Here is a 15,541-nt window from a genome sequence, read left to right as displayed (position 1 = left end):
TAAGTTTGTGGGAATTTTGGAGACCCTGTCAATTGCTCCCCACGACAATCAACATAAAAGCCTCGCCATGTGGCAATCAGGTCACGTGATGCACTGTGCATTGTGGAGCACGCATGGTCAGGGCTTGATAAGTTAGCGGGACTTACGACCAAGACTGTGGCACGCCAGTGCAGCAAGTTGGGGTTCGTGAGGTGTGTGCCGTGCTGAAGTGTAGGATAGCTGCTTGGGTGCTTGAACTATTGCTTTGAATATTTTTGCTGAGTGTATGTTATTTTGAAGTTTATTTATTTAAAATTGTTCCTTTGTTGCAAGGCCTTTGTTGCTGGTGCTTAAGACAAAGTACTGACTCGGGACTTTGAACCAAAGTGAGGACCCTTTAGGTTCAAGTGAATGTTCACTGCTTTCTCATAAACAACGAAGCATATCGTGCTGCTCTATGCAAATGTAATAATAATAATGACAATATTCAATAGTGTTTTACATACTAAGACTACATATGCAATATGAGAGATGCTGTAAAGGCACAGATAAGTTTTGACCACCTAGGGTTCCTTCATGCACATTTAGATCAATGTATACAAGCGTATTTGCACAACGCCTCAATTGATATACAGCCACATAGCGAGAAACCTGTAACCACGTGCTCAACGGCATAACTCCATAGCCAATGAAATGCTTTAGTGGGTCTATGGAAGCAAATAACCAAGCATATGACACAGTAGAACCTCGTTCATACGTTTTGGAAAAAAATGAGAAAAAAATAAGCTAACTGAAAAAATGCACAATCTGAAGCGACTAAAAAATTTGACAGACTCAACTGTAGTTGACATCTCCATAATGCGAAGCATTGCACAAATTATTGTGCACGAGGCATGAGACGCAGGTCAAGCTGGTGGGGCTTCGGTGACCCGAGACATATTCTGTTGTTTTCATATTGTGTAGTAGTGTTTTAAGACAGCGACGGGAAACCAAAACGAAATTGGGCTGGTGGGCAACAATGGACGCCCCTGAAGTGAAATGTGACGCTCACATAGCGCCGCCTACAGTAGGGAGCGGCGGCGGCGCATTTAGGTAGATTATCGTCTACTAAAAAAGAGCAGTACACAAGGAGGTCATATACTTAAACTTCTGGAGTGAAGGTGGCTCTCCAAAAGAAGCCAGTCACTACCATCTTGCTAGAGGCAAGCTCGAACCGCCTTGGCGGCCGTTCCAGAATGCAGAGTATGTTCGTCATGCTTACAGGTTGTGTGCTGTTGCAACAGCATTTACCTGATTGTGGCATGCTTTTTGAGGGCATTACAACACCTCAGTAGGTCATAGCTGCACCAGACGCGTAAAGATGATGCCAAGTGTAATGTTTCACTTGTAACATAAGCTCTCGCCATCTGCTGAGGACCACCGTCATGCGTACGTTTGTTTGAGTTGGTGATGGTTAGGAAGGTGCTCACAAGTTTGCGTATGTCAATAATAAATTTACGTCTTATATATACTCATTGGCACATCACTGTGCGCGGTTTTTATGTCGCATGCATGGGCTACATGTTGGAAGGACAGGATTGGATTTCGCTGCTGGTCTGCAGCGGTCTCGGGTTGTGCTTGAATACATGTGCTGTTAAAAAATTTAATTAAATTATGGGGCTTTATGTGCCAAAACCACGACCTGATTATGAGGCATGCTGTAGTGGGGGACTCCAAAATAATTTCGACCACCAGGTGTTCTTTAACATGCACCTAAATCTATGTACACGAATGTCTTCACATTTCGCCCCCATCGAAATGTGGTCACCATGGGCAGGATTCGATCCTGCGACTTCGTGCTTAGCAACGCAACACATAGTCACTAAGCAACCATGGTGGGCTCACATGTGTGGTGTGCTTGTACAACGACATACTTTGTTTGGTTTGTAACGTGTACGTTCTGCGCAGCACTTGCGTCTTAATAGAGAAACCAACGAGACAGACGCATACACAGGATAAGACGTGGGCAGGACGAGACCTGGAGTTACAAGTGAAGAGTTGTCAGTTCGGTGCTCATTCTGACCACTTCTCTTGCGTACGTGTCTTTATGTTTCATAGGTTGTTCATTAATTTGCACCAACTCGCCCAGCAAGAAATTCAGTTGTTTTAAACGCTGGGCTTGAACAGGAGAGCGCGAGGCCTATTAAAAGAATATTTCAGAATGCTATCTAAGGTTTTGGGTACACATCATCACCAAGAAAACTAAATGTGCAAATTCTGAAGAAAAAGCGTGAACACTACTTTCAAAATTGTAATATTTAAAGGTTATGAACACAGAATCTGAGTTACAAATTGATCTTGTATGTGAATATTTTGCGTTGTAAAAGTTCACGTGTCAAGGGGAAATGTTTTCTGCTGTGTAGCATTACTGACTGATATGTTTCAGTTGCTGTGTGCGTCACAATAACACATTCTGGGCAGGATGAATGAGCGGTATAAATTTTTTTAAGCACATAGGAAATATAGGAGAAAGTGCACAGTGGAGTTCATGATGCAAACTCTAGCTTCAGCATATGAACATCAGGTTGTTCAGGATGCTAAGCACATATAGCCTGCAATGCCTTGCGTAAACCAGCTCGTAATGACGTGTACTAGAATAAAGAGGAATTATATCTGCATGCAAATAATGCGACCAGTAATGTAATGTGAAGTGGCTTTCAGTCTCTCAGAAACAGAAAAAGTATATCATAAAATTTACCATGCAAACAGGAATTATTGCTATAGAAACAGGAAACAACGCTAGAAAGTGTATGGTCAGAGGCCTTTATTCATTGTTACTGCGAAGTACAGTCGCAAAATAACGTAAAAGGGTGAGTGCTGACATATTTATCACGTCAAGAAAAAAAAAAAAGCCGCATTATATTTGTGTAAATACGGTACTAATATAATATTGTGATTTAAGCAAGGCTTCCAGTTACATGAATGCTTTTTTGAAACTACCTGCAACAGATACAAAGTACAGTAGAACCCTGTTCATACGTTTTGGGAAAAGACGCAAGAAAAAACGTACTAACCGAAAAAATGTATGATCCGAAGTAACTAAAAAAAATTGACTTAACGGTTGTTGACATCTATGTACTAATGCGAAGCGTCACATGGATCGTTGCGGCACGAGACGCCAATGTGCATCAAACTGGTGGTGCATTTTGTTTTCCGATTGTGTGGTGTTGTAAGAGGGCGAAGGGAAACCGCAACGAAATAGAGCTGGTGGGCGATGCCGGATGCCGCCGAAGCGAAAAGTGGTGCCCATATTACACCGCCGGCAGCTGCACTCTTAAAACAGTTGCACCCTTTGGGGTGTATATTTGTCCCACACCAATAATAGTCATCTGCCTTGCTTGCGTTTCCTTTCCTGAAAACTCGGCGCTCGTTACTTTCCTGTCGAGAATGCTGCGTCACACTGATAACGCGCATGCCGTTCATGACTGGGAAGTACCGGGCTCGCCGCGTTAAAGAAAGGAAACGCGGGCAAGACAGATGACGATTATTGTTGTGGGACAAGATACGCCCCAAAGGGTGTGAATTTTTCTAAGAGTGTGGGAATGGTGGTGCGTTTGGATTATCACCTACTAAAAGCGTGCAGTACGCTACTAATGGCACTACGCACCACGCATTCTAAAATAGATAGGTGAAGAAGCTTATCGCAATATATTTGGCAGCGATAACTCTGAATGTGGCGTGTGACGACCTGGACGGAGATTTGCTGCTACCGGAATAAGGAACTGTATGCGCCGTCGTTTTCATGTGAGACAGGCGGCTGTATACTGTTCTGGATTGCGCGCACCTCGCGCCTTTTTTTGTTCACATGGGATCTAGTGGCTGGAAAAAGTCTACGATCGTTATCTGCAGGAGGGAACGGCAGAGTGTTTTGGTTATCGCCTATTAAACGTGCGCGCTACGCTTTCGACAGCACCATGCACTGTGAAACCAATAGGCAAAGATGCTTATCGCAATAGGATTAGTGGTGATAGCTGTGAATGCCGCATGTGATGACCGTTGAGAAGTTTTGCTCGTACAGAAATGAGAAACTTAGTGCAGGCCAGAATTTTCATGTGAGACGGGCGGACGAGTGTTGCAGTCAAGCTGCCGCGGCAGACAGCTAGGTATATACTGTTCTCGATCACGCGTGCCTCAGGTATTTTCTTGTTTACGTGGGATCTAGCAGCCGGAAAATGTATCATACGATCGCAGTTTGGACACATACTGAATGTTGGTGTTGAAAAATTGTATTTTCTAGGAACATATGAACTGGTAAAAAATTAGTGTAACTCTATTTGGTCATTTCTCGTGTTCTCGATTGTGAACATTGGCGCTTGGAAAACATACGTAATGGGAAAGTATCAACGAGGTTCTACTGTTTCCAGTACAGCTTATTCTTATGTCAACAACCACGTCACAGCACTCACAAAAGATGAAATGGTGCGATGACACCATTTAGTCAAACATTGACAGATGGGAAGTGTGTACTGTCTTTGTGCAAGGTGTCTGATAATTTTTCACGTCAAATAGTGCGTAAACAGTGGTGAATGTCCATTAAGCACTCACATCACAAGCTTAGCTTGTACGGTTGACTGTTCATAATTTAACCAAGCGAGTAAGTGTTATTGGCGAAGCGTCCCACCAACAGCTTTTCTCAATGCCTTGGCAATAAATTGATGCAGGAGTATTTTTTTCTACAACAGCAACACACAACCGTGGACTGATGTATTTCTTAAAGGGGTTTTTATTTGTATTTTTCATCGTGGAACCACAAATGTAGGTAGCGCCGCGTGTACACCGCAGCTGTCTATGCTGGAGCCATGCTTGTTTGCCTCTAGCAATATGGCCACTGCCGGCTTCACTCGCTCCCATAGGCGGCGGCTTTGATTGCCATTTCATAAGTATAAGTACGTATATAACCTCCTTGACAGTACGCTACTAACGGCACTACAGCCTATGCGCTGTAAAATATACAGGTGAAGATGCTTATCCCAATCGGTATGGCGACCATAGCCGTGAATGTGGTGCGTCACAACCCAGGAGTTTTGCTGGTACCGGAATAAAAAACTGAGTGTAAGCTGTGAGACGGGCGAACAACTATTGCCGTGAAGCTGCCATGATGGGTAGCTATACACTGTTCTTGATCATGCACGCTTCGCGCATTTGCTTGTTTACATGAGATCTAGTGGCTGACAAACATATCATACGATCACAGTTTGGCGATGTATTGAACAGTGGTGGTAAAAACTTGTTTTCCGGGAACTTTTGAACAGGCAAAATATAGGTGTAACTCTATGGGTCACTTTTTGTGTTCTTGATCACGAACATTGGCGCCAAAAAATTGTACATAACAGGACCATATTAACGAGGTTCTGCTGTATTACTGACCCAGCAATAATGCAATGGAAGTAGAAAATATATTGTGGTGATGAGAAATACAAGCGCACTAGATTGTTACAAGTAATTATTCAACACATAATAAAAAGCTCTTTAGACTGTGGTGGATACCACTGTCCTCTCTCCTACTTAGAAGCAGCTCTATGCATTGGGGATATTATAGGAGGTAGAGCGCTATTCAAAGGGGCAGTTCATACCCCTTTGTTTGAATTGTACTTCTTTTTCAACAAAGGTGTACGGTAGACTTCCAGTAATTCAGATAAGGTGCCAGCTAGTGCCCATGCATTTCTACGGCCCCAACCTTTCAGTATTTTGATTCTAAAATTGGCATTTGTAGGTTAATTTGAACAGGAGTCAGCATACACGCGGCTGAACCCTATGGTGAGCTTAATAGCGACCCCTTTAGTGGCAACATGTCTTGGTGGAGGTTAGGGGACAGTAAACATACATCACCTCCCGTCCAAAACACCCATTTTTGGCATGCCCTATGAAGATTTACAAGCAATAAAAGTGGCTCACAATGCCCAATCATGGTATTTAACCGATTTGAACACACCTTTCTTTTTCTCCAAAAAATTGGGCCAACAATTGCCTGAACAATGCAATCAAATATGAAATCAAAACCACTGTGAATGTGCCGGTATCAAACTGCCTTGCGGCGTTTGTATGTTTTACCGTATAACAAGGCTACATCACGGCAAAGCTGACTTAAAAAAAAAAAAGATAACATGCGGTAAAGCTAACTTTAGGAAACTAGCATTGTGCAACACATATCAGGCCCTCTCCCATTTTTCCTGTAAAAAAATTGGGTGCACGTTAGATTTCTACTTTGTTTAGCAGCTCTAGTGTCATCTTTATGATAATTTTATACTTTGGACACATAGACAGCAGGTGAGCATTTGATTTGGGAGTGTGTTAGAATTGGGCAAATACACTCTACGCTCGTTACAACGGGCTCGCGTACAACAGACTTTCGGATATAATGGACCATATTTCAACCTTAGATTATTCTACTTATGTTATTAATGCAACAAAGTTCGCTTTTAATGGACCGCGCTACAATGAACTATCAGCTACAGTGGGTGAAATTAGCGGCAACTTTTTCAAAATCGGGCGTATAAAACATACTTTTGCCGTGTCGACATGGGCTGACAACCGACTCGCGAAAGTCAGCCAACAATCGCGGCTCAATATCACGCGCGAAAGAAAGGAAGGCGGGGTGGAAACTCGTCATCTTCTTTCGCGCACGAGGCACGAGGGGGGGGGGCTGAGGCAAAGACAGGGAGGTTCAATTCCAGCGGCTGTTGCTTATGGCGCGGCCGCTGTATCTTGAAAGCGATCTGTGATGTGGACAAAATGTGCCCAGTGCCGGCAGCTTCGTATGCGCTGTGCTTTCGACATTTAGTTCACATTGAAGTGAGAGACAGCATGAAGGTCAATTCATTCGCTGCTGCTGCCGCGCTTCCTTACTCCAACGTTTCGACAGCGACTTTTCATGGTCATTGAGCGAGATAAAACTAAGATCCTAACTTTGCATAGGTGTTTACTAATTTGCTATCGCAATTGATGCTTCACCTTTCGGGAAAAAGTGCTACTTTTTGTGTGTTTTTTTACTTTGGACGTTCACCACTCACTCTTTGCAATAACGTTGTTAGACATCGCGACCAAAGTTTCAGAAGTGAGACATTTCAGATATTATGGACTTCGGATAAAATGGACGGTTTTTTTTGTCGGACTATTATGGTACATTGTAACGAGAGTCGACTGTACTACCAAATGTAGGCAGTGTGTTTTGATGTTTTTTCCGGATCTTCTTCAACTCACCCCACTGGATAATTCGATCAATTTCGTCATTCCCATCAGGGCCGAATTAATAGGAATAAACTGCATATGAAGTTATAATAATAATAATAATAATATTTGGGGTTTTACGTGCCAAAACCACTTTCTGATTATGAGGCACGCCGTAGTGGAGGACTCCGGAAATTTTGACCACCTGGGGTTCTTTAACGTGCACCTAAATCTAAGCACATGGGTGTTTTCGCATTTCGCCCCCATCGAAATGCGGCCGCCGTGGCCGGGATTCGATCCCGCGACCTCGTGCTCAGCAGCCCAACACCATAGCCACTGAGCAACCACGGCGGGTTGCATATGAAGTTGTGAGCCTGCGCTTGTAGAATTACAAGCAAGGACACCTCATGTGGTGGTGGTGCCAACCTGCAACCTCTAATTTGGTGTGCCTTTGCCCTATCAGTAGCTTTGGAGCACAGGGCACTTTCACCTATTTTACTGTGTTGCACACGTAAATGCCTAATTTTTCAATGTCAAGGCTGATGTGTCGCATTGTAGGCTGTGCTGACAGCCTTAAGAACAAAGAAAAAATTTTACAACTGGTGCAATCTGCATTGACATGTTTCTGCCAGTCTGCTCTTGGACACAGCAATGGGCAGTTCCACCCATGTCAATGCACCCAAATTTCATTTACCTCTGACAGCAACAGCCTACAATGCAATATGTCACTGCTTCAACAGATTGCATTTATGTACCAGATATATAAGTACAAAGATACATTTGATCACTTTTAATGTAGGTAGTGCACAGTGATGCAATTAACTAGTATGAACAATGCACGTCAAGAATGCTAAATTACACATGCACTTAACATCGTTGTTAGAATGCAACTTTGTGATCAATGTGATGAAACAGGATCAACACATTGGCCTGCCGGCTAGGGGCCAGCAAAGCCAAGCCGCAGGCCAAAACTTGCACGAGTGTCTGGAATGTGCAGTTTTAAAATGCTGTTACTGAGCACTATTTGACATTTTTTCTTTCAAAATACACATTTTGAACTTCGAGTGAACAAATATTCGCTTAAAAGTAACCTATATTGTCTTGGATGTTGCATATTCAGTTTCGTTACAGCAGTAGAATGCTCAATAAAGAAAATCATGCACATCCCATGCACTATGGGAATCAGCGTAAGTGAAGCTTTGGTAAACCAGCAAGACGAAACAGCACATCTTGACAAGAGATGTGCAGTGGACTGTGGCAATTAACGTGCCACGGTGCCACTACCAATCACAGCATCTAAACACTCAAACAGCATAAAGTTCTCACATGAGTGCACGTGCAAACTGGCTCGTGTATGTGCTTTAGTGCACTCGTGCTCTCGTGTGCGCATACTTCAAGACATGGTGCATGTGCCAATTGTTTCAAAAAGCTAATGACTTATGTGTTGGACAATTAATCAATATCCTTGCATGACAGTTCAGGGTGTCTACCAAGTTGACACTTATAAATTCCCTTAATTTTTCAGCTTTTCCATGAGAGAGAGAGAGAGAGAGAGAGAACATTGTTTTATGTTAAGACGGGCTGACACCATGTCGCCTGATACTGTCACTCTCTAGTAAGCATATTAAAAAAAAAGGTAACTTAATCCAGTTTGAATGGTAAGGAGTAATGTTTGTTTTATTTTATTCAAAATAAAACAGAAGTGAGGCGTTAGTAAAATGCACAGCGAATAAAATATCTTCGAAAAAAATGGTAAAACCCATTGCAAATCGAGTCGAACATTTTCAAATACGAATAAAAAGGAGATGCATAAAGAAGCAAATATTTTCGAATATGAGCCATCTCTATCAATTGATAGCAAGCTTGTTGGTATGAGGCCGTTACAAGTGTTACAAGTGAGATTCTCTCTCAACAGCTGGTAAGTCAACCTCAACTGTCCTGGCATACTCTCAGCCCATGCACAGTGCCTCAGTGTTGCGTTTCACTGCTTTAAAGAGTTTATTTTTGTTTGAATGAGGGACACCTGCGTCTCGGCATCAGCCAATGCTTTGTTTTTTTAGCTCAACCTGCTTAAAAGAAGCGGCGGCACACTTCTTTGCCCGTTCACTCCTCAATGCGTTGGTCCTTTCTGTTCTCATCTTCCTTCCATTGCGCGTTCGCCTCACAGACCATTTGAAGCATACTCTTGGACAGTTGTACAGTCAAGGGCAGATTCTTCGGACTCCCTAGGGGCAGCCAAAACGTCCGAAAAATCGGGCAGTGCGAAAAAAAAAAAAGAATCATCATCATCATCATCGTCCCATTCATGTCCACTGCAGGACGAAGGCCTCTCCCTGCAATATCCGATTACCCCTGTCCTGCGCCAACCGATTCCAAAGAGCACCCGCAAATTTCCTAATTTCGTCACTCCCATCTAGTCTTCTGCCGTCCTCTACTGAGCTTCCCTTCTCTTGGTACTGATTCTGTTACCCTAATGGTCCAACGGTTATCTAGTCTGCGCATTACATGACCTGCCCAGCGCCATTTTTTTCCCTTAATGTCTATTAGAATATTGTCTATGGCCATTTGCTCTTTGATCCAAACAGCTCTCTTTCTGTCTCTTAAAGCTATGTCTAGCATTCTTTGTTCCATCGCTCTTTGCATGGCCCTTAACATGTTCTCAAGCTTCTTTGTCAGCCGCCAAGTCTCTGCACCGTATGTCAGCACCGGTAAAATGCACTGATTGTACACTTTCCTTTTCAATGATAATGGTAAGCTCCCATTCAGGAGCTCACAATGTCTGCCGTACGCGATCCAGCCCATTTTTATTCTTCTGTTAATTTCCTTCTCATGGTCCGGGTTCCCTGTACCTAGGTAAACATACTCCTCCACAGACTCTAGAGGCTGACTTGCGATCTTGAACTCTTGTTCCCTTGTCAGGTTATTTATCATTATCTTTGTCTTCTGCATATTAATCTTCAGTCCCACTCTTACACTCTCCCTGTTAAGGTCCTGAATCATTTGTTGTAACTAGTCTGTGTTTTTGCTGAGTAGAACAATGTCATCGGCAAACCGAAGGTTGTTGAGGTATTCACCATCGATATTTACTCCTAAGCCTTCCCAGTTTAATAGCTTGAATACTTCTAAGCATGCAGTGAATAGCATTGGAGAGATTGTGTCTCCTTGTCTGACCCTTTTCTTTATAGGTATCTTTCTATTTTTCTTGTTTAGAATTAAGGTGGCTGTCGAATCTCTGTAGATGTTTTCTAGGGTATTTACGTAAGTGGTCTGTACTCCTTGATTACGCAGTGCCTCTATAACTGCTGGTATCTCTACTGAATCAAATGCTTTTTCGTAATCTATGAAAGCCATATAGAGAGGTTTGTTGTACTCTGCGGATTTTTTGATAACCTGGTTAATGACATGGATGTGATCCATTGTAGAGTATCCCTTCCTGAAGCCAGCCTGTTCCCTTGGTCGACTAAACTCCAGTGTTGTCCTTATTCTATTGCAGATTATTTTGGTAAATATTTTATATAATACTGGGAGTAAGCTAATGGGCCTATAATTTTTTAGTTCTTTAATGTCGCCCTTTTTGTGGATTAGCATAATGTTTGCATTCTTGTAGTTTTCTAGGACCCTTGCAGTCGATAGACATTTCGTATAGAGAGCCGCCGGTTTTCCTAGCATTATGTCTCCTCCATGTTTTTTTTTTTTTTATTAAATCGACTGTTATTCCATCCTCTCCTGCCACTTTTCCCCGTTCCATGCCTTGCAAGGCCCTTCTGACCTCATCTCTAGCTTTAGGAGGAGTTTCTGTATACTTCCACTGCATTGACTATATCTTCGAGATTGCTGATGCTTATGCTTATCTTTTAGTGCACACATCTTGGTTTGTCCTATGCCAAGTTTCCTTCTCACTGATTTCAGGCTGCGTCCATTTTTTACTGCTCCTTTCCTTTCTTTCTCACGTTATAGTTTCGAATTTTACTTATTTTCACCTTGTTGATAAGTTTTGACAGTTCCGCGAATTCTATCTTATCTCTTAAGTTGGACACTTTCATTCTTTGTCGTTTCTTTATTAAGTCCTTTGTTACTTGGGAGAGCTTGCCTACTGGTTACCTTGGTGCCTTGCCTCCCACTTCAATTGCTGCCTCTGAAGCCAGCCTCGTTATGGTTTCATTCATTACCTCTATGTCATCATCATCATCTCTCTGTTCTACAGCTGCATATTTGTCTGCAAGTACCAGCCTAAATTTGTTTGTTCTTACCCTTACTGCTTCTAAGTTGACCTGTTCTTTCTTGACCAATTTTAATCTTTCTCTGTTTAAATTGAGTTGGATCCTGGCCCTCACGAACCTATGATCACTACATTTTACCCTACCTATTACTTGAACATCCTGCAGTATGCTGGGATAGGCAGAAAGTATGAAATGAATTTCATTTCTTGTTTCACCATTAGGGCTTTTGCAGGTCCATTTTCTGTTGCTACGTTTTCTGAAAAAAGCGTTCATTATTCTCAGCTTATTCCTTTCTGCGAATTCTACCAGCATCTCACCTCTAGCGTTTTTAGAGTCGACACCGTAGTTGTTGATTGCCTGTTCACCCGCCTGCTTTTTCCCCACTTTAAGACTTTCAGACTGCCCGATTTTTCGGGCAGTCCGAAAAAAGTGCATGCATGTCTTTTACTGCCCTTAAGGGCTCAAATTGCTACAGGCACGTTCAAAAAAGCTCCGAAGGCCTGTCAGTGCACTTATTAGACATATTGGTGCTCGTACTGTGTCAGGAGACGGCGGGTGCACGCGTGTATAAATAAGGAATACATGTACTGTGACCCGTGACAATCGCCCCTTCCCATGCTTGTTATGCTTCACCGCAATACTTAGCATATGCTTCACTGCGTAATATTGCTGTATTCAGGCGAGGCTAACTTTCTGGAACCGGCATTATGCAATGTGTCGTGCTTTCTGAGCTTCGAAGCCAATCGCGAGCATCACAAAGGTGGCGTCGGTGCCATTGCTGACAGCGGCGAATTATTTAAATGAAAAATACGGCACCGACAGCAAGAAGTTTAATAGCAAACATAGAAGCAGCTAGGCCTAGCATTGCCACAGCGATGACAACAGCTGCCAGCGGATTTGCATGCGTAAGCACCAGTTCGAGGCTGCAAGATAATCAAAATGGTGGCGGTGGTGGCTTTAATTAGTGCCGTTTCGGACCTGCGGCCATGACAAAAAGTCCTGAAAATTGGATGGCGAAGGGTTCTTGCGTCCGAAATTTCAGGTGTTCATACATTGACTCTATGGGGAACGTAGTGATGCCGCGAAGCCATCCAAATTAACGGGCATGTCTGAAAAATCGGGCGTCTGGAAATTCGGTCGTTGAGTGTACACTGGCAACTCGTACGGCCGATGACATGGCATCAAAGACAATTTGTTACGATTCCTCTCTGTTACTCAAGCCAGCGTTACCGCGACTTTCGTTCCCTTTCAATAAAGTTACAGCTAATTTTCTCTGATAGAAGCACAAATTCCCCAAGTTTTCCCTGAGTATGTCGAGACTATTCAAGATCCCTGGGAATTCTCAGTTTTCCTAGTTGGTAGACATTCTGTGAGTTGAACCCCCTCGATTCCTCAGCGAGTTCCATTTCTTGGTGTAGTTCAGCTAGGTTGCATTCTAGTAAGGTGCAATACTATATGCCTATTCTGCGTTTTCACTGCTGTGTGTTGTTCTTTAGTTGCCAAGAGCACTTCAGACCCCACAAAGCATTGGGCTGTTGTGCTTAGAGACAGAGGTTTGGTTACACTATTAGATACGTAGATAGTAATTCTTTTAAGTTCTGTGTGTGAGGTATGAGCTATTTACCAATACAGCAGCAACAGCCACAGTCAGCAAAGCCCAGGGGGTTCACTAAGAAAACTGCTTTAATAAACCATGGCCAATCAAATTTTAGATTTACTTGATTTTAGCCATAATTCGTTACACTTGTGTCTGTTATAATGAGGTTTGATTACATTCTTCTTTAGTGTCCCTGTAAGTAAAGGCATGGAATAGTGTACAACATCATCAGTTTTGCTTGGCATACATGTCAAGTGAACCTGACTTGAGGAAACACTGTACTGTACCTTTGACACATATACAGATAAGGTCATCTGCAACAGTGACAAAACTGGCCTGTTTTTCCAAGTAATGTTGTCAAAAATACATAATCGGGAGGAGGACCAATTCATGAGCAGGAAGCACAGCAAGTTGACTGTTATCATTTTCCTGTGTACAAATATAGATGCGGGAGTTGAATGCCCCACTTTTGTCACCAGGATAGCCAAAAAACTTCACTGCTACTGTGGTACTGCCAAGATATCAGTTCACTACTGCCACAATAGGAAAGCTTGTATAGACAATTAGCTTTTCAACAAATGGGTTGTAGAATTTAATGAATGAATGTAGTGCAAGCAGAAAAATTGCGCAATTCCCAACATGATCATCAATCTCCTGAAGGCAGTCAAGTTTCTGTTCAATGGATCATTAGTGATTCAGCTTTTTATACTATTCAGAATCGCTTCAGGAAGACAGGTTTAACCATGATTCCAGTACTGACAGAGAGACTGTCGTGGATGCAACCAATACTGGAGTGGCAAAGTGGAAATTCTCCCAGGATAACAATGGAATCGACTGACATGGCAATTGTCAGCACAGTGAGAGACATGGACACTGATGAAAATGACAAGAGTGACAAGAGCACCCAAGGGCAGTCCATGAAAGTTGTTATCTTAAGAGGGTTTTCATATGGTTAAAGGGACACTGTACCACCCCTCGGGCTTGGCGAAATAACTTAGTCTGCAGGTAGCATACGCTGCTGTGAACATCTCAGCCAAGTTTTGCTGTTGTACGTGGTGCATAGAGCTCACAAAAAGAGCGCGAAGTCACCTTTCTCTCAAACACTCTCTTTTCAACAGAAGCCTGCTCCTCATTTTCTTCTGGCACTGAAGAAGGAACAGGAGCACAGCGGAGGCTGTGTTTGCCAATAACTACACTTCTGCTGAACGCATCAAGTACTTTTTGAGGCAAAGTATTTCTGAAATAGCCTATTTTCACTTCAAATTCATTTCGCCCCTTAAATAAAAAGTAGTTCAGGGCCCCTTCAAGTCCCTCTGGAATTCTGCATTTACAAAGGGCCTCTTACTGAATCATGTACAATATCTGGATGCCGTGAAGAAAGATGTGTCACCTTTGTGCCAAGCAAGTAAAGCTGACTGACTATGGATTTTTCATTGTGATGAAGTCAGTAGATAGCATGCATTATGTCTTACAGTAACAGATACTTCATGCTGTGCTTTCTTTCTAGGCCCTTTTTTTTCTCAGGCAACCCACCAATAACAATTATTACTTATAAAAATCAAATGTAGGCTGCTATGGCCAGCAGTCAGAAAAGCAACCTAATTTTATTACCTTGTACCAGAAGTTGATCGAGACAGTGTAGCCTTTTTGGGGTGCTGACTCTACCTGGTGCCACCAGTACATAGGGAGGTAGAGGACATCACCAGGACCTACAATGGCTTCCCATCCATGCAATTGAGCAGACAAGGGAAAACGGTCCAGGTCTCGATTGGCAAGGTCCACCTGAAAATTCAAAATCCAAATAAAGATGCCTGCTGTCTGAAAGCCATGCTTTCTTAGTGACAGCAGCAAACGTGCTGCTGCCATCACAGTTTGCACAAGTTGGTGTATCGTGCAGCAAATGACAGTGTACAGCAGGAACCAAAATATAATATAAAAGAGAAATAAGAGAGGCAAACAGCATATTAACACGTTCACTGCAGCAATAATTTTTGGTCTTAATTCCTGTGCGTAACGGCACACTGGTGGGTCACTTGTCATATTCCACTGGTACACCACGAACCACCGGTCCACTGGGAAGTTGTGCTCCCTTGAAACTTTCTCAAATTGTGGAGGAATGGCGCCACAATCTGTCAAGTCAGAAGCAACAAGAATTTTCCCCTCCTTCGATTTCTAGAAAATACTTTGCTTTCACGATATAGGAAAGCCCTGCACTGATGTACAGGAGGAATACCCGTAGTGACCCACCCGTGCCCCAAATTGCAGTGAATGCATTAAGGTAATTGCTGCCAGTGTAATTTTTCTGCATGACTTTGAATTACTGCATACTGCTTAGAATTACTGCTTTGTGAAGTTGTGTGCACATTTTAAAATCAAAAGGAGCAGCCACATGATGCAAACTCACCAAAGAATGCATTGTAAAATTTGAACAACCGCCTCCTCTGGCACAGAGTGCTCCTCCTGACAGCTAACAGCAAGGTCATTTAACTACTAGCTATCATGATGTTGCATACATGAAAAGAGAGAGAGAGAAAAGAAC

At 42.8% G+C, this 15,541-nt stretch overlaps 1 protein-coding gene across 2 annotated transcripts in view; it reads right to left on the bottom strand.

The window, feature by feature from the left end:
- Nucleotides 1-15,541, bottom strand: part of LOC135905728 (hypoxia-inducible factor 1-alpha inhibitor-like) — a 47,457-nt gene that overhangs the window by 15,001 nt on the left and 16,915 nt on the right. For both annotated transcript variants that reach the window (XM_065436708.1, XM_065436709.1), the window contains exon 5: nt 14,614-14,784. In XM_065436708.1, coding sequence (XP_065292780.1) covers nt 14,614-14,784 — 171 coding nt within the window. The remainder of the gene's footprint in view (nt 1-14,613; nt 14,785-15,541) is intronic.

The sequence above is a fragment of the Dermacentor albipictus genome, chromosome 1, assembly GCF_038994185.2.
Source record: "Dermacentor albipictus isolate Rhodes 1998 colony chromosome 1, USDA_Dalb.pri_finalv2, whole genome shotgun sequence".
In the NCBI taxonomy this organism is placed as follows: Eukaryota; Metazoa; Arthropoda; class Arachnida; order Ixodida; family Ixodidae; genus Dermacentor; species Dermacentor albipictus.
Note: the sequence above shows the minus strand (reverse complement) of the source record. Positions and strands in the feature narration are given on the sequence as shown.